The sequence below is a fragment of the Hypanus sabinus genome, chromosome 9 (assembly GCF_030144855.1).
Source record: "Hypanus sabinus isolate sHypSab1 chromosome 9, sHypSab1.hap1, whole genome shotgun sequence".
NCBI lineage: Eukaryota > Metazoa > Chordata > Chondrichthyes > Myliobatiformes > Dasyatidae > Hypanus > Hypanus sabinus.
This window is the reverse complement of record NC_082714.1, coordinates 135,619,278-135,645,272: the sequence shown is the minus strand read 5'-3', so window position 1 is coordinate 135,645,272 and position 25,995 is coordinate 135,619,278. Positions and strand designations below refer to the sequence as shown.

Below are 25,995 nucleotides of genomic sequence, written 5' to 3'. Positions count from 1 at the left end.
CTGGAACAACATTAAAGCATAAGGAGACAAGGAGCCAGGATAAAATTACACCACACAAGTACCAGGCAACAAATTTCTTCTTGACAGTCAATAACATTAACAATAAAATCAGAAAAAATTTACAACAGAGGAGATCTTCATTTCATCCATCATGACTGCTAATCAAAGAGACCCACACTGAGTGTTCCCTGATAAATCTGCACCTCCCTTAGAGTGTACAGTCATAAACATGAGAAGTCCATGGAAATCCAAACTGGAAATCCAAAGCAACAGACACAAAGTGCTGGAGGAAATCAGCAGGTCAGGCAGCATTTGTGGAAATGAATAAACATGCCGAGAGCCATCTTCAGGACTGGGAAGGAGGAAAGGGGCCAGAATAAAAAGGGTGGGGAGGGGGTAAAAAGGGAAAGAGGCTGGCTGGAAGGCTACAGGTGAAATTGGTTGGGTGGGCAACGTCAAGGGCTGGAGAAAGAAGAATCTGAGAGTGTGGACCATAGGAGAAAGGGAAGGAGGGAACCCAGAGGCAGGTGAGAAGTAGAGGTCAGAGTGGGGAATAGGCAAGGAGGGGGAAATTTGTTTATGTAAAAATGTATAATATCTGTTACTGGAATCGGTTCTAATTTGTCTGAAATTTAACTAGTTTGGAATTAGAAACATAGAAAATAGGTGCAGCAGTAGGCCATTCGGCCCTTTGAGCCTGCACCGTCATTCAGTATGATCATGGCTGATCATCCAACTCAGAACCCTGTACCTGCTTTCTCTCCATACCCCCGATCCCTTTAGCCACAAGGGCCATAACTAACTTCCTCTTAAATATAGAGAATGAACCGGCCTCAACTGTTTCCTGTGGCAGAGAATTCCACAGATTCACCATTCTCTGTGTGAAGAAGTTTTTCCTCATCTTGGTCCTAAAAGGCTTCCCCTTTATCTTTAAACTGTGACCCCTCGTTCTGGACTTCCCCAACATCGGGAACAATCTTCCTGCATCTAGCCTGTCCAATCCCTTTAGAATTTTATATGTTTCAATAAGATCCCCCCTCAATCTTCTAAATTCCAGTGAGTATAAGCCTAGTCGATCCAGTCTTTCTTCATATGAAAGTCCTGCCATCCCAGGAATCAATCTGGTGAACCTTCTCTGTACTCCCTCTATGGCAAGAATGTCTTTCCTCGACCACAAGACATACTGAGGTTACAGTTTCCTCTCTTAAGACAGGCCCATCACACATTCACAAAGCATCAACATCTTCAGGATTACCACTGACCAGAAATACAATTGGACAAGCTATAAATAATATTACTACAAGAGCAGTTCAGAGTCTGGAATTTTTGTGGCATGTGACTCATTTCCCAAACCTTTCCACCATCGACCACAGACAGTTCAGGAACATGATAGAATACACTCAAATAATCCACTTGCTTGGACGAACATTGCCACAATACTCAAGATGTCAGGTGTTATTCTTGTAAAATCATACTGTGTAAACAGCAGTCTATATCTTCTACATTCACTTTCTCCACTACTGGGGCTAGTGTTTCTACGGTGCACATTATTCAAATTGAATGCTGTAAACTTAAGGTTTCTTTGAAATAATTTGACTCATCCATAAACAATGTATGGACTGAATTATCACTCACATCACCAGACTGAAACTATTGTCTTACTCTTTTGTCACTGGGTTAAAATCCTGCAAGTACTAATTCAACAATAATGTGGGAGTACTGTGGCTAGGAGGACTGCAACTGTTCAACAAGACAGCTCATCACCACTTCCTTAAGGGCAATAATGGTTTGGCAATAAATGTTTGCTTTTACAGCAACCCTCACATACAGCAAAATAAACATTTCCTCTGGAACAGTATCAGTATGGTCCCTTCTACAAATCCTTATTATCCCTCTCTGACTAGTTGACAATTTACCGTTTTGGACACTATTCCCATCTTCTAATAGAATGTTAAACCATCTGGTCAATACTACATTTTGCATGGCACACTTTGTATAAAGGAATAAAAGTCACCTGCAATTTCCCCGTCTAATAGGAATGGTTCCCAGTTTTGAACTCCAATATTATGGTTCTAAAATCTGCTTAAAAATCATGGACTAGAGCCATGTATCCCAAGAATTTCTGTTTATAATGGTCCTATAAGGAATAAAGTAGATGAGCTTGAGGCTCAGTTGGAAATTGGCAAGTACGATGTTGTGGGAATAACAGAGACATGGCTTCAAGCGGACAGGGCCTGAGAAATGAATATTCAAGGATATACGTCTTATTGAAAGGACAGTCTAACGGGCCGAGGGGGTGGGGTGGCTCTGTTGGCGAGGAATGATATTCAGTCCTTTGCGGGGGGGGGGGGGGGTGGAACATAGAATCAGGGGATGTAGAGTCAGTATGGATAGATTGAGAAATTCTAAGGGTAGAAAGACCCTAATGGGAGTTATCTACAGGCCCCCAAACAGTAGATTGGATGTAGGGTGTAAGTTGAATGAAGAGTTAAAATTGGCATGTCATAAAGGTAATGATACAGTTGTCATGGGGGTTTTCAACATGCAGGTAGACTGGGAGAATCAGGATGGTACTGGATCCCAAGAGAGGGAGTTTGTGGAGTGCCTCTGAGATGGATTCCTAGAACAGCTTGTACTGGAGCCTACCAGGGAGAAGGCAATTCTAGACTTAGTGTTGTGCAATGAACTGGATTTGATCAGGGACCTGGAGGTAAAGGAACCATTAGGAGGTGGTGACCATAATATGATATGTTTTAACCTACAATTTGAGAAGGAGAAGTGAAAATCAGATGTGTCAGTATTACAGTTGAACAAAGGGAACTATGGAGCTATGAGGGAAGAGCTGGCCAAAGTTCAATGGAACAATACCCTAGCAGGGAAGACAGTGGAACAACAATGGCAGGTATTTCTGGGAATAATGCAGAAGGTGCAGGATCGGTTCATTCCAAAGAGGAAGAAAGATCCTAAGGGGAGTAAGGGGCGACCGTGGCTGACAAGGGATGTAAAGTACAGTATAAAAATAAAAGATAAGTATAACATAGCAAAGATGAGCGGGAAGCCGAAGGACTGGGAAGCTTTTAAAGAGCAGCAGAAGATAACAATAAAGGCAATACGCAGAGAAAAAATGAGGTACTGTGGCAGCCCACTTCCGAGTGCACTCGAACCGGCTCACAAAGCGGCACGCGCCGGCATTGAGGCCGGTCCCAAAGAGGGCGCCAAGCCTGCTTCATCAGCAAGGGGAAAAGCCTGCGCGCGGGACGGGACTGTGAATACGCGCCCCCTACAGCAATCCTGCCCGGGGAGGGCGGGATCAGGAAAGCTTTAAAGCGAAGACGCGAAGTTTGAATAAACGCCTTTTGTAACTGCAGCTCACCGACTCCGTGTCGTTATTGCAGCGCTGCGTGTAGCACACCGCAACAATTGGTGACCCTGACGGCCCAAACAATATTTGGACCAGAGATGAACGACGTCGCATCTGTTCATGCAGTTTCATTAAAACTGCCAAGCTCCTGGATGCTGCTTTCTCACCTATGGTTCCAGCAAGCAGAAGCCCAATTCCACATTTGGCAGATAACCTCGGATGCCACATGTTAGTACTGCGTGGTGAGCTCCCTCAACCAGGAGACAGTGACCCAGGCTCCCAGGTTGAGGAGTTCATACAATCGTCCCCAGCGGATGGCAAATACACAGAATTCAAAGCCTTGCTCATAAGGACTTTCGGACTCTCACGGCATGAGCGAGCTGCCCGCTTACTGCTCCTGGATGGTTTGGGGGACAGGCCACCGTCAGCTTTGATGAACGAGATGCTGTCCCTGGCCGGAGGTCACAAGCTCTGCGTCATATTTGAGCAGGCATTCTTGGAGCAACTGCCCGAGGACATCCGCCTGCTGTTGTACGATGCGGATTTCAGCGACCCCCGGAAGGTGGCGGCCCGGGCAGACATGCTGTGGAAAGCCAAGAAGGAGAGTGGGCCATCTGTCACACAGATCACCAGGCCACACTCCCAGCAGCAGACCAGACCAGGCTCAGCCAGGTGGGGCACAGAAGCCCGCCGCTGTCGCCCGTCCTGCAAGTTCCCGGGAAACGCCAGGGCCAGCCGCCGCTGATGGCTACGGCAGCTGGCCATCGGGATAGCCTCCTGGATGTGTGGGACAAGCAGTCGGGAAGCCGCTTTTTGGTTGACACCGGAGCCGAGATCAGCGTCTTACCTCCGACCAGTTACGACACCCGCAACAGAGAACTGGGTCCCACCCTGAGGGCCGCGAATGGCAGCACAGTAAGGACCTACGGCACCTATACGGTACTGCTACAGTTTGGCTCCAGCCAGTTCATGTAGGACTTCACAATGGCTGCTGTAGCCCAGCGGATTTTTTGCGAGCTCACAGCCTACTGGTCGACCTGCCAAGGAAGAGACTGGTCCACGCCGAGAACTTTCAGACGTTCTCCCTGGGTGCAGCCCAGTTGCCAGCCCCACACCTCGACTCCATCATGCTGTCCGACAACGACTTCACCAGAGTCCTGGCGGATTTCCCATCGGTTCTGGTACCGCAATTCACAGCAGCCATGCCCAGACATGGCGTACAGCACCACATCCCGACCCAGGGACCACCCCTCCACGCCCGTGCTCGAAGGCTTCCCCCGGACAAGCTCCAACTGGTGAAGGAGGAGTTCAAGAGGATGGAGGAATTGGGGATCATTCGGCGGTCTGACAGCCCATGGGCCTCCCCCCTGCACATGGTGCCCAAAGCAACAGGGGGCTGGAGACTATGCGGTGACTACCACAGGCTATACGAGGCTGCAACACCGTACCGCTACCCTGTGCCGCACATTCAGGACTTTGCATCAAACCTGCACAGCGCACAGATCTTCTCCAAGGTAGACCTCATCTGGAGATACCATCAAATCCCGATGCATCCGGACGACGTCCCCAAATTGGCACTCATCACCCCTTATGGCCTTTTCAAGTTCCTCTGCATGCCGTTCGGCCTAAAAAATGCCGCACAGACGTTTCATTGGTTAATGGACGTGGTGGGACGCGACCTGGACTTCGCTTTCATCTATTTGGACGACATCCTCACAGCCAGCAGCAGTCGTCAGAAGCATCTGTCTCAACTCTATGCCCGACTGAGTGAATACAGCCTGACAATCAACCCAGCCAAATGCCCGTTCGGGCTCGACACCATCGACTTCCTGGGCCACAGGATTACTAAAGACGGGGCAACCCTACTGCCCGCCAAGGTAGACGCGGTCCACCATTTCCCCCGACCCACCATGATCAAAGGCCTTCAGGAATTCGTGGGTATGGAGAATTTCTACCACCGCTTCCTCCCTTCAGCTGCCCGAATCATGCGCCCCCTGTTCACCCTGATGTCGGGTAAGGTCAAGGACACTACCTAGGACGAGGAGGCCGCAGATGCTTTCATTAAAACCAAAGAAGCCTTGGCAAACGCCACGATGCTAGTGCACCCCAGAACGGACGTCCCTACCGCCCTCACAGTGGACGCATCCAACACGGTAGTCGGTGGAGTGCTGGAGCAACTCATCGCAGGTCGCTGGCAACCCCTGGCGTTTTTCAGCAAACACCTGAGACCACCCAAGCTCAAATACAGTGCTTTCGACCGGGAACTGTTGGCGCTATACCTGGCAATCCGGCATTTCAGGTACTTCTTAGAAGGTAGGCCCTTCACCGCATTCACGGACCACAAACCGCTTACCTTTGCGTTCACGATAGCATCTGACCCCTGGTCGTCCCGCCAGCAGCGACATCTGTCCTACATTTCCGAATACACGACTGATGTCCGGCATGTCTCGGGAAAGGATAATGTCATGGCGGACGCCCTCTCCTGCCCTAACATCCAAGCCCTGTCCCGTAGTCTATGAAGCACTGGCGGAGACGCAGCAGGCAGACGAGGAGATCCCTAGTTACAGAACCGCAGTCTCCAGTTTGCAGCTCTATGACCTCCCCGTAGGCCCAGGTGAGAGGACCCTACTCTGTGACATCACCACCAGCCAACCCCGCCCCGTCGTTCCGGCAGCCTGGCAGTGGCGCATTTTCAACTCCATTCACAACTTAGCGCACCCCTCAACCGTCAGGATGGTAGCCAACAGGTTCGTTTGGCACGGACTCCACAAGCAGGTCAGTGAATGGGCCAAAACGTGCATGCACTGCCAAACAGCCAAGGTGCAGTGGCACACCAAAGCTCTGCCGCAGCAGTTCCACCCCACCCAGCAGCGTTTCGACTACATTCACGTGGATATCATGGGGCCCCTGCCAGTGTCACGAGGAGCGCGGCACCTCCTGACTATTGTGGACCGGTTCACAAGATGGCCAGAGGCGGTCTCGCTCACTGACACCACCTCCGAATGGCCTACTCCTACACCCATTATCTATTTCTTACTTTTATTTTGATCGTGTGTTGTAGATTTGCAACTTCAACTTCATGTTTATTAATTATACCAACTTCCTCCATTGCAAAGAAGGCCTTTGCGTGATGTACAGCACCATTTTCTATTGAAGGTCCTGCATTGCTCAGGCACACTGGGCAGAGCATACTGAGAAAGCAGTGCTACACAGCAAGCACAAATAGCAGTTTTCAGGCCAGCGTCTTGGTGATTGCTGCAATTACACTTTAGTACAACATTGCACCAAAAAAGTGTTGCTGCCTGCACAGTTGAGACTTCCCAAATCCCAACTATGTGTATGGGGTCAACATAATGAAATGCGATACACTCTGTTAGGTACTTCCTGTACCCAATACGGAGCATGCTCCTGGTCTCATGCTGCTGCAGCCCATTCACTTCAGGTTTGACGAGTTGCGCCTTCAGAGATGCTCCTCTGCACAGCACTGTGGTAACGCTAAATTATTTTGAGTTACTGTCACCTTCCTGTTGGTATGCATCAATCTATCCATTCTCCTTTGACCTCTCTCATTGAGAAGGTGTTTCTGCCCACAGGACTGCCACTCAAAGAATTTTAATTTTTTTTTTTGGTTTTTGGCTCCATTCTCTGTGAACTCTAGAGACTGTTGTGTGTGAAAACTCAGGAGATTAGCAGTTTGTGAGATACTCTTACCAACCCCTCTGGCACCAACAATCATTCCAAGGTCAAAGTCACTTCGATTACATTTCTTCCCCATTCTGATGTTTGGTCTGAACAACAACTGCATACTTTAATGCTTTGAGTTGCTGCCACAGATTAGATATATGCATTAATGAGCAGGTGTACAGCTATAACTAATAAAATGGCTACTGAGTATACATAATTAAGAAATGTTAGATCAACTTAAAACAAAATAAGAAAGTGTGGAAGACTTAAAATTCCAAGCTACTTGTTACCTGCATTATGAACAGACAGTTTCAATAGATTGATGCACCAAAGAGTGCAGCACAGGCTGAGGGCCTTTGGCCCATCATATTTGCACTAACAAGGATTGCAAATCAAATCCAGCCCATCTGCTTGGCTTGACCAAGACTATGCTCATTGTGGCTGAGTAGAACAGAGAGAAAGCATGCACACCCAGCAGAAGATTCTGCAGCCATCTTCATCCATCCCAGTCTCCCAAACACTTACAGGATGTCCATAGGTAGGGTGCTTGTAACTTGGGAAGAACCTGCAATTTGTTTCTTGTGTATCATCACCAGCGATTATCAGTTCCAATAATTACCATGTGAGCAAAAAATCTCCAATAGGCTCCCACCTTAACTATATTCATTTGAATGCTCATTCGTCCGGCAATTAAAGTCTGCAGATGCTGGAAATCCAAAGCAACACCCACAAAAATGCTGGAGGAACTCAGCAGGTCAGGCAGCATCCATGGAAGTTAATAAACAGTCGATATTTTGGGCAGAGACCCTTCTTCAGGACTAAAGAGGGGGGAAGGCACCAGAATAAAAAGGTGGGGGGTGTGTGGAGAAGATGGGTAGGACACTAGCTGGAATGTGAATTTGCCCGCCCATCTCACACTATAAGCATATTCATTTGAGCTCTCATTCATACAACAGTTTAAGTTGCCCCTCCATTTCCCATCACTGATACAACATTTCATTGGCAAGATGACAGATCAGTGATCTGCTCCAGGCCATTGCTAAACAACTTCAAACTCTAAATACCTGGCTGGGAATAAAAGAATCACTCAGTATCCAAGAGCCTGCCTGCACCTATCCTTTCCACCACCCTCCTATCTAACAAGGGAACTGCCCCCCCCCCACCACACACACAATTACCAAGGAATTAAAACAAAAAGCCCCTTCTTCAAAGCAGACAAGTTTCAAGTCTCTGTACAGCAGATTTAAACACATTTCACAATAAGCAAACAATTCTTATCTTTTTCTGTCAACATCGGTAAAGAAAATAGTGCTGGTCATGGCTACTGATACAGAACAGCTGCCAGCCCAAAGTGATGCAATAGCTCTAACAGCTCCACCAGGCAAAGAAGGGTGCCGCTGGAAAAGCATTCCTACTATACGCACACCAATTTAAAGACTACTTAAATATACTCCAATATTATTAAATGCCTATACTATTAAATGTCAGTATTATTAAATGGGCAAGGGTCTGGCAAATGGGGTATGATGTTAAGAAATGCGAGATCATCCACTTGTGAAGGGAAAAAAAAACGGAAAATCAGATTAGTTAAATGGCAAAAAATTGCAGCAAGCTGCTGTGTAGAGGGAGTTGGGAGTGCTCGTGCATGAATCACAAAAGGTTGATTTGCAGGTGCAGCAGGCTATCAAGACGGCAAATGGAACGTTGGCTAGAGGGATTGAATTTAACAGCAGGGAGGTTATGCTACAACTCTACAGGGAGCTAGTGAAGCCGCATCTGGAGCATTGCGTGCAGTTCTGGTCTCCTTACTAGAGGAAGGATATACTGGCTTTGGAGGCAATGCCGTGCAGAGAAGGTTCACTAGGTTGATTCCGGAGAAGAGAGGGTTAGACTAGGAGGAGAGATTGAGTCGCCGGGGACTGTACTCACTGGAATTCAGAAGGATGAGAGATCTGTTAGAAACATAAAATTATGAAAGGGATAGATAAAATAGAGGCAGGAAAGTTGCTTCCACTGGTAGATGAGACTAGAACTAGTGGGCATGACCTCAAGATTCAGGGAGTAGATTTCGGTCGGAGATGAGGAGGAACTGCTTTTCCCAGAGAGTGGTGAATCTGTGGAATTCTCTGGCCAACGAAGCAGTGGCGGCTACTTCAGTAAATATACTGAAGAAAAGGTTGGATAGAGTTTTGCATAGTAGGGGAATTAAGGGCTGGGGGGAAAGGCAGGTGGGTGGAAATGAGTCCATGGCCAGATCAGCCATGATCCTATTGAATGGTGGAGCAGGTTCAATGGGCCAGATGGCCTACTCCTGCTCCTATTTCTTATGTTTTTATGAGCAAAGCACATAAGAAAGTCCAAGTTGCAGTTATCTTCAAACTAAAAAGGTGTCTCTAAATTCATTCTGTATCTTGTTTCCAGAAGAGGATTTGACAACTTAGATCTGAGATCTCCTACTCCTTTTGGTTATTTTACTGCATGTTGAATATTGAATATGACAGCATCAATTTCCTTTTAAAAAGTATCACAATGCAAGCTAATCTTGTGTTTCTCCCCAGCACAAATCAATGGAACAAAAATGCAGCAGTCATTAAATCTGTTCCAATACAGTTATGCATTAACCAATAATTATCTATTCACAAACAAATTTATATGCAGGACTGGCTGCAAGTATTCTTATCTGTGTCCACAATATTGACAGAATGGCTGAAGGTGTTAGCATACAACGAAAAGCAAGCATGTAGGATTCCGAGTGAGTCTGACAAAGGAGATACTGTGAGGATGTTTCCCTAGTGGAGAACTCTGGAACTAGAGGCCAAAATTGCAGAACAGGACACCCAATTATAAATAGACAAGAGAAGCTTCTTCACTCAGATGGCTGCAATTTATTTTTGGAGTTGAGGACATGGAATCAGAAAAGCCATGATCTTACTGAATAGCAGGTCATAGTTTTATTTATTTAGTGATACAGTGCAGAGTAGGCTCTTCGAACCATACTGCCACAGCAAACCCGAATAACCCTAACTTAATTATGGGGCAATTTCCAAAGATCAATTAAACTACCTAGTACGTCTTTGGACTGTGGAAGGATATTGGAGGACCTTGAGAAAATCATCATATTCCACAGGGAGGATATCCAGACTCCTTACAGGACAGCTCCGGAACACCCTGAGCTACAAGTCAGGCTCACCGCTATGTGAGCAGTACATGGTCAATCATGCACCAAATTATGTCCTTATACACCGCATTACTCTGCTGAAGCTGGAAACCAATAACTGAATTAATAATCCAGAAAATGGAAATTCAAATTAAAGACCACACTTGAAGAATTCAAATCCAACTTCAGGCAAAGGAAGCACACTAGAAAATTCAATGGTTCTCTAATTCCCCTCGAGTATAGCCAATGCTGCTTATCGAACAGCCCAGTTCTACCAAATTCAGATATTGTGTGCACAGCCATTCACATCTTAGATTTTAAAATAAAATGTTTTCTGTAACAGAAGCCTGGATTTTGCATATAGGGCTTATGAAGTTAATTATTTTAGTCCATAACTTTGATTACATACAATATACGGATTCACCACTGAACAATCACTACTTTGTCATTGCCATACTCAAGATACTGGGCATGTTCAGAATTAATCAAAGCAAAAGGAGTGCACATAGGTAACTAAAATTCATGAACATAACAGGAGGTCCTGCTGACACATTTACAGCTTAGTCTCGATTGCACAGTGCCAAGGTTTTGCCAGTCTGGATTCTGGGCGCTCTCAAGGAGCAAGTTCCAGAATTGAAGGGCAATATAAAATGAAAGCGACATTTGATGCTGTCCATTTTTATTTATAAAAAGTCCATGACATTAAGGTGAATACAAAAATGGAAATGAATTAAAAAGAGTAAATTACTATTTCCTGAAGAAAACTGCCTTGATAGTGAACTAGTCCATGCCCACTACTTAGACGAGAACTGATAAATTGCAAGTAACAGCTCACCAGACAAATTCCTGACCATCTGCAATAAAAGTCTAATCAGCAATCCTCAACGTTCAACAGCACTGCATGGCTTTCAGCTCCATCCTCAGCACCCTGGAGACTGAAGTGGATGAGCCACACAAATACAGTTCTGAAGCTGGATAACCTACAGCCTCCAAACACCATAAAACAGTTCCCATTTTCACGGGTGTTATGAAATGCTTCCCACTCACCTATAGCTTCAACAGTACTCTCGATTAACATACCAACCACATCACTATAAACATTCACTCAGCACACAGAAACGGCAGTGTGTACATTCTGCAAACTACCTTAAAAAGCAAACATTCCTACAGTTCACCGGGTACTCTAGCCCGACAGCACCTTGCAAATCAGTGACTTCTACCAAGGAAAAGAGCAGCAGACCCATGGAAACATCTGCATGGACCCTTCAAGTCATGGTCCCCATCCCCTCATTACTGCTCAGTCTAAATCTCAGAACCCTATTCAACAATACTATGCAAATAACATCTCCAGATATCTGTATGCAATGCCAAACTGAAAAATTAAATCAGGATAGAAACAATCATAAGCAAAATTTCAAAACATTTGAAACTTTCTTGATGTGCTACGGACCAAATGAGAAAGAGTTTAGCATTTGCTTCGCAGGTTTGTGCTGCTTAGTTTACAACAAAATGCAGAAAACAAAGAAAGCTGTAAAAACTGGAATCAGAATTTAAAAAAAAAGAGTTTAACCAGTGAAGCAGCATCAGTGGAAAAAGCAAAATTACTGTAAGTGGGGGAGATGGTGGGGGAAGTTGTGGCCAGAATACAAGGAATGTCTGTAATAGTGAGATAAGATGTAGCCATTGAATGGACAGTTAATGTCCTCTGTCTATGCAAGATGTGACTACTGTTTTGAAATCTGGGTGCTGTTCTACAGTCTAGCATACTGGATCCAACGGTTCTGACCAAAATTGCATCAATTCTACCCACAGTCTCCACATCCAGCTTACCCTGCATGGATCTGAACTCCAAATTCATCCTTCATAATTTGAGCACACCCAGGATCACAGCTATAATTAAAACCATACGTCACGTTATTGGAAGAGATAATGCCTGTCCATTCAACTTTTCCCCTCCCACCATCCATTCATTCCAGGTGCAGCAGCAATTAGCATTTGATTCAACTGCATTCCGTGTTAACAACATGGCTTCCTTTAAAATGGAGAAAGCAAGAGGAGACTGGCGACTGCCCGAGCTCAGAACTGAGTTACTAGTTGCCGGCCATTTAAAATCTCCATCCCACTGTCCATCTAACTTCTGTGACCTCACATGCTTCTTCTATGAGTTCAAGGCAAGCTTGAGGAACAACAACACGTTTTCTTCATCTCGGCCGGTTTCAGCCTGTAGGAATCATGCAGTCAAATTCATACAGCATAGAAACAGGCTCAACTCTCTATCACTTCTGAGGAAGGTCTGAGACCTGAAATACTAATTACTGTTTATTCCCCTTCTAAGAGATGCTCCCTAGATTGCCAAGTCCACCAGTATTTCAGGTTTTATAACATTTTAATACAAATATAGTAATATCTGTAATTTCCCCAGGTTCCTTCGAAAAGTTTATTGCATTTCCAATCACGTGCACATCTAAATCTATATAATCTTCTACTGTGTATACAACTCATCAACCCAAGACTGGCATAGGCTTCCAAAACCAATAGGGATGCTGTTAAATAAATGGATGTTGCCTTATATACGATCAGTAATCAGAAATGATTTATAATACTTTGTCACATTGGGTAACAAAATAGCAATATTGGGTAATAAATAATCTGCATTAATTACAATTTTTGTCAGTAAAGAAAGAGCTTGCTTTATACAAGGTTCTTCATCTTTCCAGAAAATCTCAATCCACATTACAGCCAATAAATATTAGGTCTTCCAAAAACCAGTTTGCCAACCTAAACTAGCCCTTACCTGCAACAAATTAATTGATATTAACCTCCTGAAAGAAGCTGGCAATGACCTTTTCCAAGGCAGGACCTCTTGAATGCAAGTAGTAAACTACCTGCACAGAATTACTTTCACAGCTCGGTAGGTCAGTGCCCCTGTTTTACCAGCGATCAATGAGTGTTTATAAATGGCTCTGATAGAGAAACATTCCAAACATTTAAAGTTTTAGTTTTAACAATGTCTAATATTTAAAAACCTAAAATAATTAAGAACATTTCAGTTATTTCTACCAAATCAAATATTATGCATACACCTGAACCTTCATCACAACTCTTTTCCATTCAAATGAAGGAGCTTGTTGTTTCTGTGCCAAGTCCAACTACAGGCAGATTTCCCAGCACAAGTTACAGTTATCTGTGGCAGTTCACATAAAGCTGCTGGAGTCCAGGAAAAGACTAATATTAACACAGTGGCAAGGGCAATCAACCCTGTGGAAATTTGCAAATTCCTGCCCATGTATGCTTGGGGAGGATTCCTGAACTTGTGCAGATACACAGGTAGGTACCCACAATGCTAGATTTTTTTTTTCCTAAAACAGCAGAAAACTCAAAATGTTGCAATATCTGGAAACTCAGCAGCAACCTTTATTTGTAAGAAAAATAAAATGGTAGAACCACAAAATTATTTTAAATGAAATTGATTAAGAAATAAATATCAACTAGGACCACTGAAAACTCCCATGTTCTTATTCAAATATAGCCATGAGAAATTTTACATTCCCCTGAGAGGGGAAAAGAAAGTTTAACATGTCATTGGATGCCAAGACCGGTGAAGGCTCTAAAACAAAAATTCATCTGAGTTATCAATGCTTTTCCCACATTTCCACTATCATTCAACAGTAGAAAATGACAACATGACAAACTTAAGTTGTCAATGGATGTAATACACCACGATGCCATGAAAAAGAAACTAGAAATAAAGGTCAGAGAAGGCGAATAGTTATTTCACAAAGAAAAAGGGGAAGGAACTCCATCGGACATCTCTCCATCTCCATGAAGATGAGGGCTGATGTCTCTGGGGATTGACTTTGCCTTTATGGGATTATTCCTACTGGACATGATGAGTACACTAGTATCAACATGGTACTTTATGATGAATACACATAAAATTTCTATTACTAAAGTACATTTAGAAGCATACTTGAAAGGACAAATGCCCAACTCTTGTTATTAGTTCTAGTGGTTTTAGAAAGTTACAATTCACACACATTAAATTAGGTAACAGCTGAGGCTATAGAAGACAATAACTTTACTATAAAATGCCAGCTCCCTGTACAACCTTAAAATCTTTTTACTACAATTAAACCATCATTTCTGTTCCAGGACATCCTTGCTGGGGTTTCTCATAATATCACCTTACTCCATCACAATAGAAAGACAATGTTTGATAATGAACGCAGCATCTTGCAATGACCACTTACAGCAGGGGTTCCCAACCTGGAGTCCACAGACTGGTCCACAGCATGCTAAAAGGTCAGGATCCCTTAATTTACAGGATACAGAGCAGTAGGCCATTCAGCCCATCTAGTCAGGTCCACATTGCATCATGGCTGATTTATTATCCCTCAACACCATTCATTCTCCCCACAACCCTCAATTCCCTGAGGAATCAAGAACAACCTCTGCTTGTAAATATATCCAATCACTTGGCCTCCATAGCAGTCTGGGGCAATGAATTCCACAGATTCACCACTCTCCAGCTTAAAAAAAAAACTTATCCTAATCTGTTATAAATAGATGCCCCTCTAAACAAAGGCTGTGCCCTCTGGTCCTAGACTTATCCACTATAGGAAACATCATCTCTACAACCACTATCTAGGCCTTTCAATATTCAATAGGTTTAATTGAAATTCTCCCAATCCTTCTGAAGTACAGGCCCATCAAATGCTCCTCATTTCCAGAATTTTCTTGTGAATCTCCTCTGTGCCCTCTCCAATGCCGGCACATCCTTTCTTAGATAAGGAGCCTAAAACTGCTCACAATACTCCAAGTATGCTGACCAATGCCTTCTAAAGCCTCTGCATCACATCCTTGCTCTTGTATTCTAGTCCTCCTGAAATGAATGTTAACATTGCATCTGCCTTCCTCACCACCAACTCAACCTCCAAGTTAACCTTTAGGGAATTACCAAGTCTACTTCCACCTCAGTTTTGAATTTTCTTCCCATTTAGAAAAGTCTATTCCTTTTATCAAAGTGCATGACTATATTCTTCTTTACACCATATTCCATCTGCCGCTTCTTTGTCCATTCTCCCAATCTGTCCAAATTCTTCTGCAGACACTCTGCTTCGCATCATCTGTGAACTTGGTCACGAAGCCATCAATTCTACCATCCAAATTACTGACATATTGTGTAGAGAGGCCAGCAGTTCCAACACCGACCCTTGCGGAACAGCACTAGTCAAAAGAAGCCAATCATAAAAGACTCCCTCCATTCACTTCTTTGCCTCCTGCCAATCAGGCAATCCTCTATCCATGCTAGTATCTTCCTGAAATACCATGGGCTCATACCTTGTTAAAGTTCCACACGTCAGGCTGCTTGTCAAAGACTTCTGAAAATCCACGTAAACATCATCTACTGATGCCGTCTATCCTGCCTATTACTTCCTCAAAGAATTAAAATTTGAATTCTTTGTTAGGCAAGATTTCCCTTCAAGGAAACCATGCTTACTTTGGCCTATTTTACCATGCTCCTTCAAGTACCCTGAAACCTCATCCTTAATAATACTCAAAGTCTTTCAAACCACTCTCAGTCAGACTAACTGACCTATAATTTCCTTTCTTCTGCCTCCTTCCCTTCTTAGAGTGAAATGACATTTGTAATGTTTTACTGCTCCAGAACTTAAGGGTTTTATGATTCATACACACTTTGAAAATAAATGTACCTTCAACTTTGAACCATTCCAGAATCTAGTCGTTCTTGAAAGATCACTATTAATACTTCCACAAACCTCTTTAGCCATCTGTTTCAAAACACTGGGGTGCAATGCATTTGGTCCAGGCTATTTGTCTATCTTTGGAACTTACAGCTTGTCAAGGACCTTCTCCTTAATAATAACAAATGCACTTCTTCCTCCGAACACTCTAGGATTGTTGGCATACTGCTAGTGTCTTCCAGAGATGAATGACACAAAATATTTATTCAGTATGTTCACCATTTCCTTGACCCCTGTTACTACCTCTCCAGCAGTCCAATATCCTTCTCACCTCTCCTTTTACTTTATACATCTGAAAACCCCTTTGGAATCCTCTTATATAAATCACCTACCCATTTAATTTCTTCTTGCCTTACAGTTTTTTTTTAAAACAATCCTCTAATTTCTCACTAACTTTTGCTATTATATGCCCTCTCTTTTACTTTTATGCTACCTTTGTCTTCCCTTGTCAGCCACAGTTGCTTCATCCTCCCTTTACAATATTCCATTTTTGTGATGTGCTTTCTAAATTGCTCCCAGAAACTCAAATTTTTCCATCATCCCTGCTAGTGTCCCCTTCCAATCAACTTTGGCCAGCTCCTCTCTCATGCCTCTAAATTTCCCTTTACTCCACTGTAATACTGATACATCTGACTTTTGCTCTCTGTCTCACTCAAACTGCAGGGTGAATTGTATCATATGTGTAACTTGCAATCCTTTTGTTTGATAACAGCTCTTTTAATTATCATAGGGTGTTCTTGCAATGTTAAAACATGGTTTGTAATTTGTTGTTAGTGTGACAAGAAAAAAATTATACTGAACACATGCCTGATAACAAACATGCAGTAATGTGGTTCAACCACCTCAACCTGATCATCAGTGTGGCTGATACCATTGTGAAAAATCTCAAGAGCTTGAGTTTTTCCAGCAATACGAGCTCCATGGCACCCAGAATAAGTCAGTCAACTGTATTCTATGGTGTGCTGTTCATTTCCCAATAACACACTCTCTCTATTGGTTTTCATGAACAGCAAGTGCAGGAATGAAACCCTCCTCCCTAATCAGGCCAGAATCAGCAAATAGACTTGAGACACACACAACAAAGCATTCCACTCTATGAACTAAGACCACATTGAAACAAGGAGCATACTATCTACATCAGGGTTTCTCAATCCGGGTTCTTTGAGAGGGCGCTAGGGGTTCTGCCAGAGATCGTGATTAAAAAGTAAACATAGTTTTTTTGAACTTTGTGCAAATTGCGATGCTAGCACTCAGTGGTGGGCAGTGACTAAGCAGCCCCATAAGCAATCTCAGCCCAGTGTGCGGTAGCACCATATTTATTTGCTTTGAGTCCATTCTCAGTTTTTAAAATGTGAGACGGGGAGGGCATTGATAATTGGTGAGTGCTGTATTGCACAGAGGGGAGGATGGTAGGCCAATAATTGATGAGCAATGTATTGCACAAGGGGGAGGATGGAAGGCTGTTGAGGAGCGTGAAGTGTGTTTGCTGAGGATTGAATGAACTCAGCCTGTGATTTCAGCCTCTCCCTCCTGAATTACCTCCCCCAATTTCCCCTTACATGCCGCTGACTGACTTACGGAGGCAAACAAACTCTACTAATGTGGTAGAAAATGGGAGGGAAATTTTCATTCTAAAGGTGGTCTAATGTGGCAATTTTGGAAGAGGCGGTGTGAGATGGAAGAGGAAGATTCTAGGCCCAGGCACAATTCTGATAAGGTTCACTATGACGAATTCCAATCGTCTGAGTCATTTCACAGAACCAGAGCAACAAGGGAAACAAAAGTCTGTCTTTTTCTTTTACAAAACAATAAATGTTTATTTACACAATACACAAAGTACAAACATTAAGTATTTGCAAGACAGTGAATAAATTCAAGTTAAAATATGATTACTACTATCTATAAAATAATCAATTCCCTTCGGTGGTGCAGTTCACCACTCCCGGAAATCGCTCACTGTATCCATGTTCCCTCTCCAAGGGCAGCCCGGCACAAATGTATCCTCAGAAGAGGGGCAGGCAGTCGGCCCTGGCAGAGCCCTCAATTTTTGACTGCCTAGGCCCGTGAATGTCCATCTTGGCTCGGCCCAGGAGTAAGCCCAACAGACCCACCCACTTCCATACTGGATGCCCGTATACACACAGCACAGGGCCGAGTACAACGAGAATCAGAGCAGCAGCCACTTCAGACACTCAGAGGGGCTGCAACTTCCCACACTCTATACAAGCGTGGTACACTGACTCCTCCTGGCCACAGAACAGACAGGTGGATGGGGTGTTAGTGAACCTGTTGCATGGTACTGCCCTATGCAACACCTTCCACCCCAGGTCTCCACTGTACAGAAGGATGCCTGCACAGAAAGATTTCCACTGGGACCTGCCCCACTGCCGGATGGTAAAACAGACTGTTAGGGCGAGTCCGGTTGGCAGGCGAAGGCAAGGAAGGGAAAGGTGTGCAGCAGCAGCCCATACAAGAAATGGTTTGGCATGTCACGGAATGGCATGGTGGGTACCCCTGTGAGATGGCTCACGTTGTGCAAGACCCTCTCCAGGGTGATCTCCCAAGTGCCTGGGGCTGTTGAACACTCCTGGCCCAGCAGGCAGTGCTGCAGCTGGAATCCCTCCACTTCCCCACCTGTCCCTCTCGCAGCTGGAGCGCCATCCCCTGGTGGCACAGGAGCACCCTGCCTGGATGAGACTGGCCCCCATACCCTCAGCTTGGTAAAAGTGCGGCAGTTCCCTCAAAGAGGCGTAGCTGGTGCTATCTGCTGGAAGCCGCATGTTCTCCTGCAGACAGTGTCCCCGGCGGAGATACTGCAGCACCAGTGCATGCCAACTCAGAGGGTGGTCACCGTACACACCAATGACTGACCACCCTGAAAAACAGGAAGACTCAGGACCACAGCAAAGACACAATGCCTCCTGTTCCCCCAGATCAAGTCCACCAGCCTTTTCTGGGTCCTGGAAACAATAGCAGTGGGCAGGACTGAAGTAATCAGCCGGTACCATATCTTCACGGTGAAAGCTACTCATCAATGGGTTTTACATTGACAAGTGATCCAAGCTGTCCTGCTCCATTGTACCGAGTCTGTGGCAAGCAATGTACAAATGTGGCAATGGCTCCAGCAAACTTATGACACTTAACTACAAATCATGGCCATTTGGCACGTAAAAGTGCTGATTATTTTAAACGACTGCTGGAATCTTAAAACAAACAGATTAGAGTTTTAGAAAATAAAGTCACAGTCAGTAAAAAGACTCAAGAAACAAGTTGTTTAATAGCTTTAAGAACAGTTCACTTGAGAATGTTTATTAAAAAAAAATGTGAAAACCTGGACAAAGGGCATACCAATCTCCTGCTACATCCAGAAATCTAGTGGCTTAGAGAAGGAGTTCTCAACAGGGTGTTTGAGCTGAAAGGTGAATTGCAAAGAGTACTTTCAAGAAAATGGTAGGCAAGAATTTGCTAAGTGCTTTGAAGACGAAGGGTGGCTGCAGAAACTAGCCCATTTAACAGACATTTTTCATCTGCAAGTTTTTCCAACAAGTCTCTGCAAGGCCCTGGAGAAAACGTTTTGTCCTTAAGTGACAAGATTCTTGGATTTATAAGAAAACTGAGTCTTTGGAAAAATCATGCTGCTAAAGGAAATCTTGAAAAGTTTCCACTGCTGCTTGGGCTTGAGAGTGAGGAAGGATATCAGAACATCTTGAGTCTTATTGAAAACCAGCTGGAAGAACTGTAAAACAAAATGGAACAGTATTTTTCCTCCCTTTCAACACAAGTGTATGATTGAGTGAGAGACCCCTCTCTGAATCTTCTGCTCAGCCCAAGAACTTGACTTTGAGAAAAGGGGATGGACTTTGTGAGTTGTACTCTGATCATGCACTCAAGACGAGATTTACTGTCCTGCCCTGGGCAAGTTCTGGATTTCTGAGAATGAAGAGTATCCTGCCATTTATAAGAAAGCAATGAACATTCTGCTGCAGTTTTCAACTTCTTGCATGTATGAGCAAGCTTCTTCTTGTTTACCAAGCATCAACAGCAAGAATAGAAATCGGCTCATTTCAGTTGAAAGTGAATGCTTAAGTCAAGTTTGACTCAGAATTGAGAAATTGATTTGTTTGCCTTACGAGTTTTTAAAATCTATGAAAGAGAAAGAAAGAGCAATTTCAAGAAAGGTAAGCTGAGCTTAACTATATCCTCACACCCCAAAGAAAGGTTGGCTAAAAATTTGCTCTCTATTCAAAACAGCCTTGACAATTATTTTTGGATTATTATATCTACATCTTACTTATCACGCTAAGCTGTGATGAGCTGTAGATATAATGTTTTTATGCAAGCATTCCCTGAGACCTGAAAATTATTTCAAGGGTTCCTCCAGGGCAAAAAAGGTTGGAACGGCTGATCTACAGGATGCAGTGGAGTAACCCGTTCAAGTATTTTTATAACAGCACCACTCAAACCTGCAATCTCCACCAAGTGCAGCTGATGCATGGGAACATCTCCAAGTTCCCCCCAAGTTGAGCACTATCCCAACTTAGCCATATACTACTATTCCATGATTGCTGGGTCTAAATCCAAATCTTCCAATCTGCGTTGTGTGAGCGCCTCTGAAACTTCACAATCTGTGTGTCAAAGAGGTCATCTTCATCATCTCCAGGAGAGGAGAATGTCTGCCTTGACAACAATGTCAAATCTGGAGACCAATTAAAAACAGTGAGCAAAGGTTAGCAGATTGACAATTAGGCATAGTGCTACACAGAAGGATTTACAGCTCTAGGTGCTTAAGTGGAAGACAGCCTGCTTTACAGAAAATTGTGAAATAGTCTTTGTTGTATTAGCCATGACTCACACAACTTTTTGATGTTCTATTCATGCATCTGAAATTTTACAATTATTGCTCATGAATATCACACTCTTCGAATTAACCTTGAATTCAAGCCAATTATAATAAAGATATGAAGCAGTCTGGGCCAATTTGGATTGAATTCCAGGTGTTAAATATGTCCAGAATAGTCCTCTTTCAGGTGCTATTATTTACAGGAGACAATCATCACAATGTTGAAAATCCTACTTTACGTAGAAAGATTAATTTTGGCAGCTATTACACCATTAGAACACTTCAAATGCTGCATTTGTTATGTGTCTACAAGTCAAATGCAAAATCATGGGTATTAATTTACCAGCATTGGAGAATAAGTCTTATCCACTTCATTTTGGTAGTATCTTGGTCTTAATCGAGGATGCACTTTAAATAACAAAACAATAGGCCTGTAAAAAAGTCTCTAGGGTACAAATTGACTTACGTCACTGAAACATGCACCTCTTCTTCTCTTCCCAAATGCTACTTACCCATGTGCAATTATACTGTCTGTATTATATTGCATTAGTGAAGTAGTCTAAATTCTCAGTTGCAACACTTCTTTCAAGAAAATGTTTCAAATGGCAGTCGTAAAAAGTAAAGCACATCAATCTACTAAACAAGTAAATTAAAAACAGGAACTAGAATAAGAAATTCAGTACAAGAAACCATTTACCCATAAATCAAAACTAATGCACATTCTCCACAAGGAATAAAATTAGCTCCAAGGATTCTAGTCCTGATTGCCGACATTTCAAAGCAACAAGCCGAGTATGAAGGTAGCTGAAGAGCAAGACCATGGAGCAGTTTTCCAACTTCTGATGATTTCCCCCGCCCACCCTCAAGTTGAGCAATTGAAGGATCCTACCACCAGCACAAATTCACTGCCCAGCTTGGATAAATCACTTTAAAGCCGAAGCAATCAGTGAAGCTCCAAATCTAGTTTCAAGTTTCTTCTGAAGCAGTAAAAGGAAGTAAAAAGTTATTAAAAAAAAATTCTCAGGTGCAAGAAGCAAAGGAGTAGCTTTAAAACCTGAACTTCTATAAAGAATTTTAATTTCCGGCACCAAAACACTCAAAAGCTACAATTGATCAGGTTCATAGGCCAGTGCTAATTGTGCTTACCAAGACTACAGAAAACATTGAGAGTTCATAACAAACGTCAGAAGTTTTAATATGTGTGGTAAGCAAATAATCTACCACAACCAGTATATTCACATAGCAGAACTTGTTCACATATCCAAAGGTCCTTTATCAACTGTGTTTCTAGTCACTTAACAACATTGCTCCAAGGTGATACTAATTTTGACTACTGCTTTGAATATTTTAATTTATGAATTTTCTGAAATTTTGACAACTCACATACATTTAAACTAATGATCTATGCAATTCAAATTTTAGGTGTTATTAGTTGGCATCAGGAAATTAATTTGTTTATAGCATTTCCTTTACCAAAACAAATCTGTTACACCATGTTCCTCTTTCATGTAATACAGGATGAGTACCCTTATCTGAAATTCCAGAATCTGAAAAACTCTACTATCCAAATTTTGTTTTTTTTTTGTTTGAGCGCTGATATGATGTCACAAATGGAAAATTTCACAAAACACTGGGAAGGTTCCCAGGTGATGTGCAGGTCACAGAGACAGTTCTGAAAAGTAACCTCACATACGTCATGAACAGAATGAAAAACAGAAAAAAACTGCATAAAGTGAAAGATGAAGATCTCGATTGTGTATTGAAAGAGTGGATTCATCAGCGTTGGTGTGACCGTATGCCACTTAACGGTATGCTGGTCATGAAACAAGAAAAGATCCTTCACAAAAACTGAAAATTGAAGGTAATTGTGACTATTCAGAAGGCTTGTTGCAGAAATTTAAGAAAGGGCATGGCATCAAATTTTTAAAGCGTTTACTGATCATGAAAATCTAGCACCAGAACAAGTCTACAATGCTGAGTTTATATTTTACATAAATCCTAAAAGTATACAAAAAGTATAAGACAGCATTATCGGTGAGGCCGAAATCCTGCCCTTGTGTTTTTGTTGTTCAACAGCTGATTCAGGTACTCTCCCCCATGCTGCTGGGGTGCTTTGTTACCCTGCACACATTAAGTTTTCATCACTTTAGTGGTACAGTCGGCCCTCCTTATCCGCGGGGGATTGGTTCCGGGATCCCCCTCGGATACCAAAAAATGCAGATGCTCAAGTCCCTTATACAAAATGGTGTAGTATTTGCATATAACCTACGCACATCCTTCCGTATACTTTAAATCATCTTTAGATTACTTATAATACCTAATACAATGCAAATGCTATTTAAATAGTTGTTATACTGTATTTTTAGGGAATACTGGCAAGAAAAAAAAAAGTCCGTACATGTTCAGTGCAGACGCAACCATCGTAGCTCTTCTGGGAACACTGATGCTGCCTTGGCATCAGCCGATCCCAATTCTCCCGTGATCTTTAAGTTCTTGACGCTGTAGCGCTTTACATAGCTAGCCAGCCATCCCTTACTAGCCTTAAACTCCTTCCTCTCGCTCACAACACAAGTAGCGAATGAACGAGATGAACAATGGTCAACTTCCAGGTTTTGCTGATCTGCAGTTGGTTGAATCCGCACATGCGGAACCCACAGATAAGGAGGGCCGACTATATACTTTTTTTTTGCTGTTACGTAGATGTGTGATGAACAAGTGTAAGATAAAGACTGCTTACCAGTAGCACTTAAATTCAGAGTCAGAAATGATGGTGATCCCAAGCTATCTTATTATACAAAATCGAAAACACTGCTGGGTCCCAAGCATTTCAGATAAGGGAGACCCAACCTGTATTTATTTCTAATTGGGTGTGACCAAATTGTAAACTCATCAGGATAGATTACTTTCATTCCTGCAATTTGACCAGCATACTATAAATCAGTTTTACTTAGCGGCAATATGGCTAAATGAACGATAGGATTGAGAGCACCAGCACAAGGACAGAATCCTGTTGACAGTTTCATAATCCAGCAATGTGCCTTTACACTCCACAATCCAAATAATGATATCAAAACTGTTCCAATTTACCAAAATTTCAAAGATAGACCACAGGGTAATACATGCGGTACAGGAGAGATTACAAATCAAAAGAGAGTACAAAATTATACAAGTTTCAGTCAACAACTGAAACCTTATGAACCAGAACACAGTCCATTTCTGTGGATGAGTAATTTATTTAAATAGATATTTGGAGGGACACATCCAAAATTAGGGAAAATTGTGACATTTGCATTAATGTAGCGAACGGGTCATGGGGGAAATGGTTACTTCACATTGAGGATGCAGCTTGAACTCATCCGTTACTAGACTGCTTTAAGACAAGCTTGCGAAAAAAACACCTCCTACCTCTGAGGAACGTCGATGTTTGCTGAAGTGAGGAGGCGTTTCTGTTCTGACACACAGCCAAGGGGGCGGGCCGCAGGCTCCTCCACCTCGCCAGTTCTGTTACATTTGTTTTCCAGATACCGGTCTTCTGTTTTTTTGGCTGTCAGGCCGCGTGGCTCCGGCGATCTTAAAGGGACATCGTTTTTCGCCCAATCCTGAAGTACCGCAAGCGATTCGTTGGTTTTACAATTAAAAGACATCTAAAGAAAAGCCAAAATCCCCCAGCGTTATGTCATTTTTCCCCACCAGGGCTAAACACATTCCAAGTTGTAAACTTTAAAACGCGCGGGTTAATCAGTGGAGGGATAAATTAAAAAGCACCGCAGCTGAATCAGGAGAATTGGAAAATAAGGAACAATTTTTGGATTTTGCAAAGCAATACCCACTGAGCCCAGCTAACTGCGATTCCAAATATGCTTCAGAAGTGGTAAAGTCAAACAGAATTGAATATCATCGAGAACACAATTCTACATCACGTCCTCTTTACATAGATTGAAATAACCACCAGATCTTATTTACTTCGTGTCAGTCTTCTGTTTTATTAGGCACTGGACATTTAACTGCACCGGTTTCCTTGATATACTCTTTAAACTTTGGACGTACACTTCAGACGCCATCTTAGTTGCAATGTGTATCAAATATAAAAAGTAATATGTCTGATTGCAAAAAAAAGCATGCCCCGAGTTTGCATCGGCAGAAATTAAGAAACTTTTTATAAATAAACAAAAATAGATAATACTTAAATACCTTCTGATTACATCTGTATTTTCCTTTTCCAGACACTTTGACATCGATGCAGATTATTTCTTCTTCTGCATACTCTCTGAGTGAGCCATCATCTAACATGATTGTGTATACATTGTTACCCGAAGGATCGTTTTTACAAGCCTGAATTACTCCAGAAACTCTGACATCGTCCGCTGAACTTGGCGCGCAAACCTTTGTGCCTACAACTTTGTATTTTTTGTTAAAGCGTTTGGAGCTCATTTTTGGAGGGGGGCGGGGTCAATTAATCGAAAGAAGCTATTGCCAAAAGAAAAAGCGGCGGATGCAAGCTTATATCCGCGCTGTATTATGATTCTGCTTGCAAAGAGCGAGAACTAAACTCGGCTCTGCAACCGGCGCCCCTCCAGCATTCAATTGTTTTGCTTCTCCGGGACCCACGGACCCCGCCCCTCTCACGCTCTGCTTCGCTCTGCCGAATTTGAGTGGTGCGCGGCCCCGCCTCCCATTCACACCGATTGGTGCCCGGACACTATAAACATTCCATTAAAGAACGCTGACAGTAGCAACTGCGCTGTCTGGCTGGTGCAGCCGCACGTCACTCACCGACAGCGAGGAAAAGTTGCTTCGGTTCCACGGGAGCGCGGCCAGATTCGCCGTCGTCAACTCATTTTAGACTAACTGCTAACATTAGTCAAAATATTTGAGAAGTTTTCTTCGTTTTCGTTTTTTCTTCTCGTTACATGTGGATACCAGCAGCCCCACCTACCGAAATTATTTTTACTCCAGTCCCAGTACACTTGGATTAGGAAGTTACGCCGCTCTATTTTAGAAGGTTGTGGTGGTGCTCAGTGGTTTTCAAACTGATCCATTACTCACCTAATTGTCCTATCCACCTCGGAAGCCGCTGGAATTTGGCAGTATTTGTTTTGGGCTGACAAGTGTCCGAGCATTAGTCGGCGCTCGGTTTGTGGGCGGCAGTAAGTGAACTGGGTACAACGACCGGTTTCTCCGCCCATCA

The 25,995-nt window shown here is 43.2% G+C and overlaps 1 protein-coding gene across 3 annotated transcripts in view; it reads right to left on the bottom strand.

Moving 5' to 3' along the window:
- Positions 1-25,992, bottom strand: part of slc2a4rg (SLC2A4 regulator) — a 146,147-nt gene extending 120,155 nt beyond the window's left edge. Inside the window, exons 1-2 of one of the 3 annotated variants that reach the window (XM_059980637.1) lie at positions 25,854-25,992; positions 24,213-24,451 (exon numbers count right to left, since the gene is read on the bottom strand). In XM_059980637.1, the coding sequence (XP_059836620.1) occupies positions 24,213-24,451 (239 nt within the window). In that variant the 5' untranslated portion in view covers positions 25,854-25,992. Of the gene's footprint in view, positions 1-24,212; positions 24,452-24,998; positions 25,832-25,853 lie in introns of those variants that run through there. The other 2 variants (XM_059980635.1, XM_059980636.1) reach the window with 2 other exon arrangements.
- Positions 25,993-25,995: the final 3 nt, after the last annotated feature.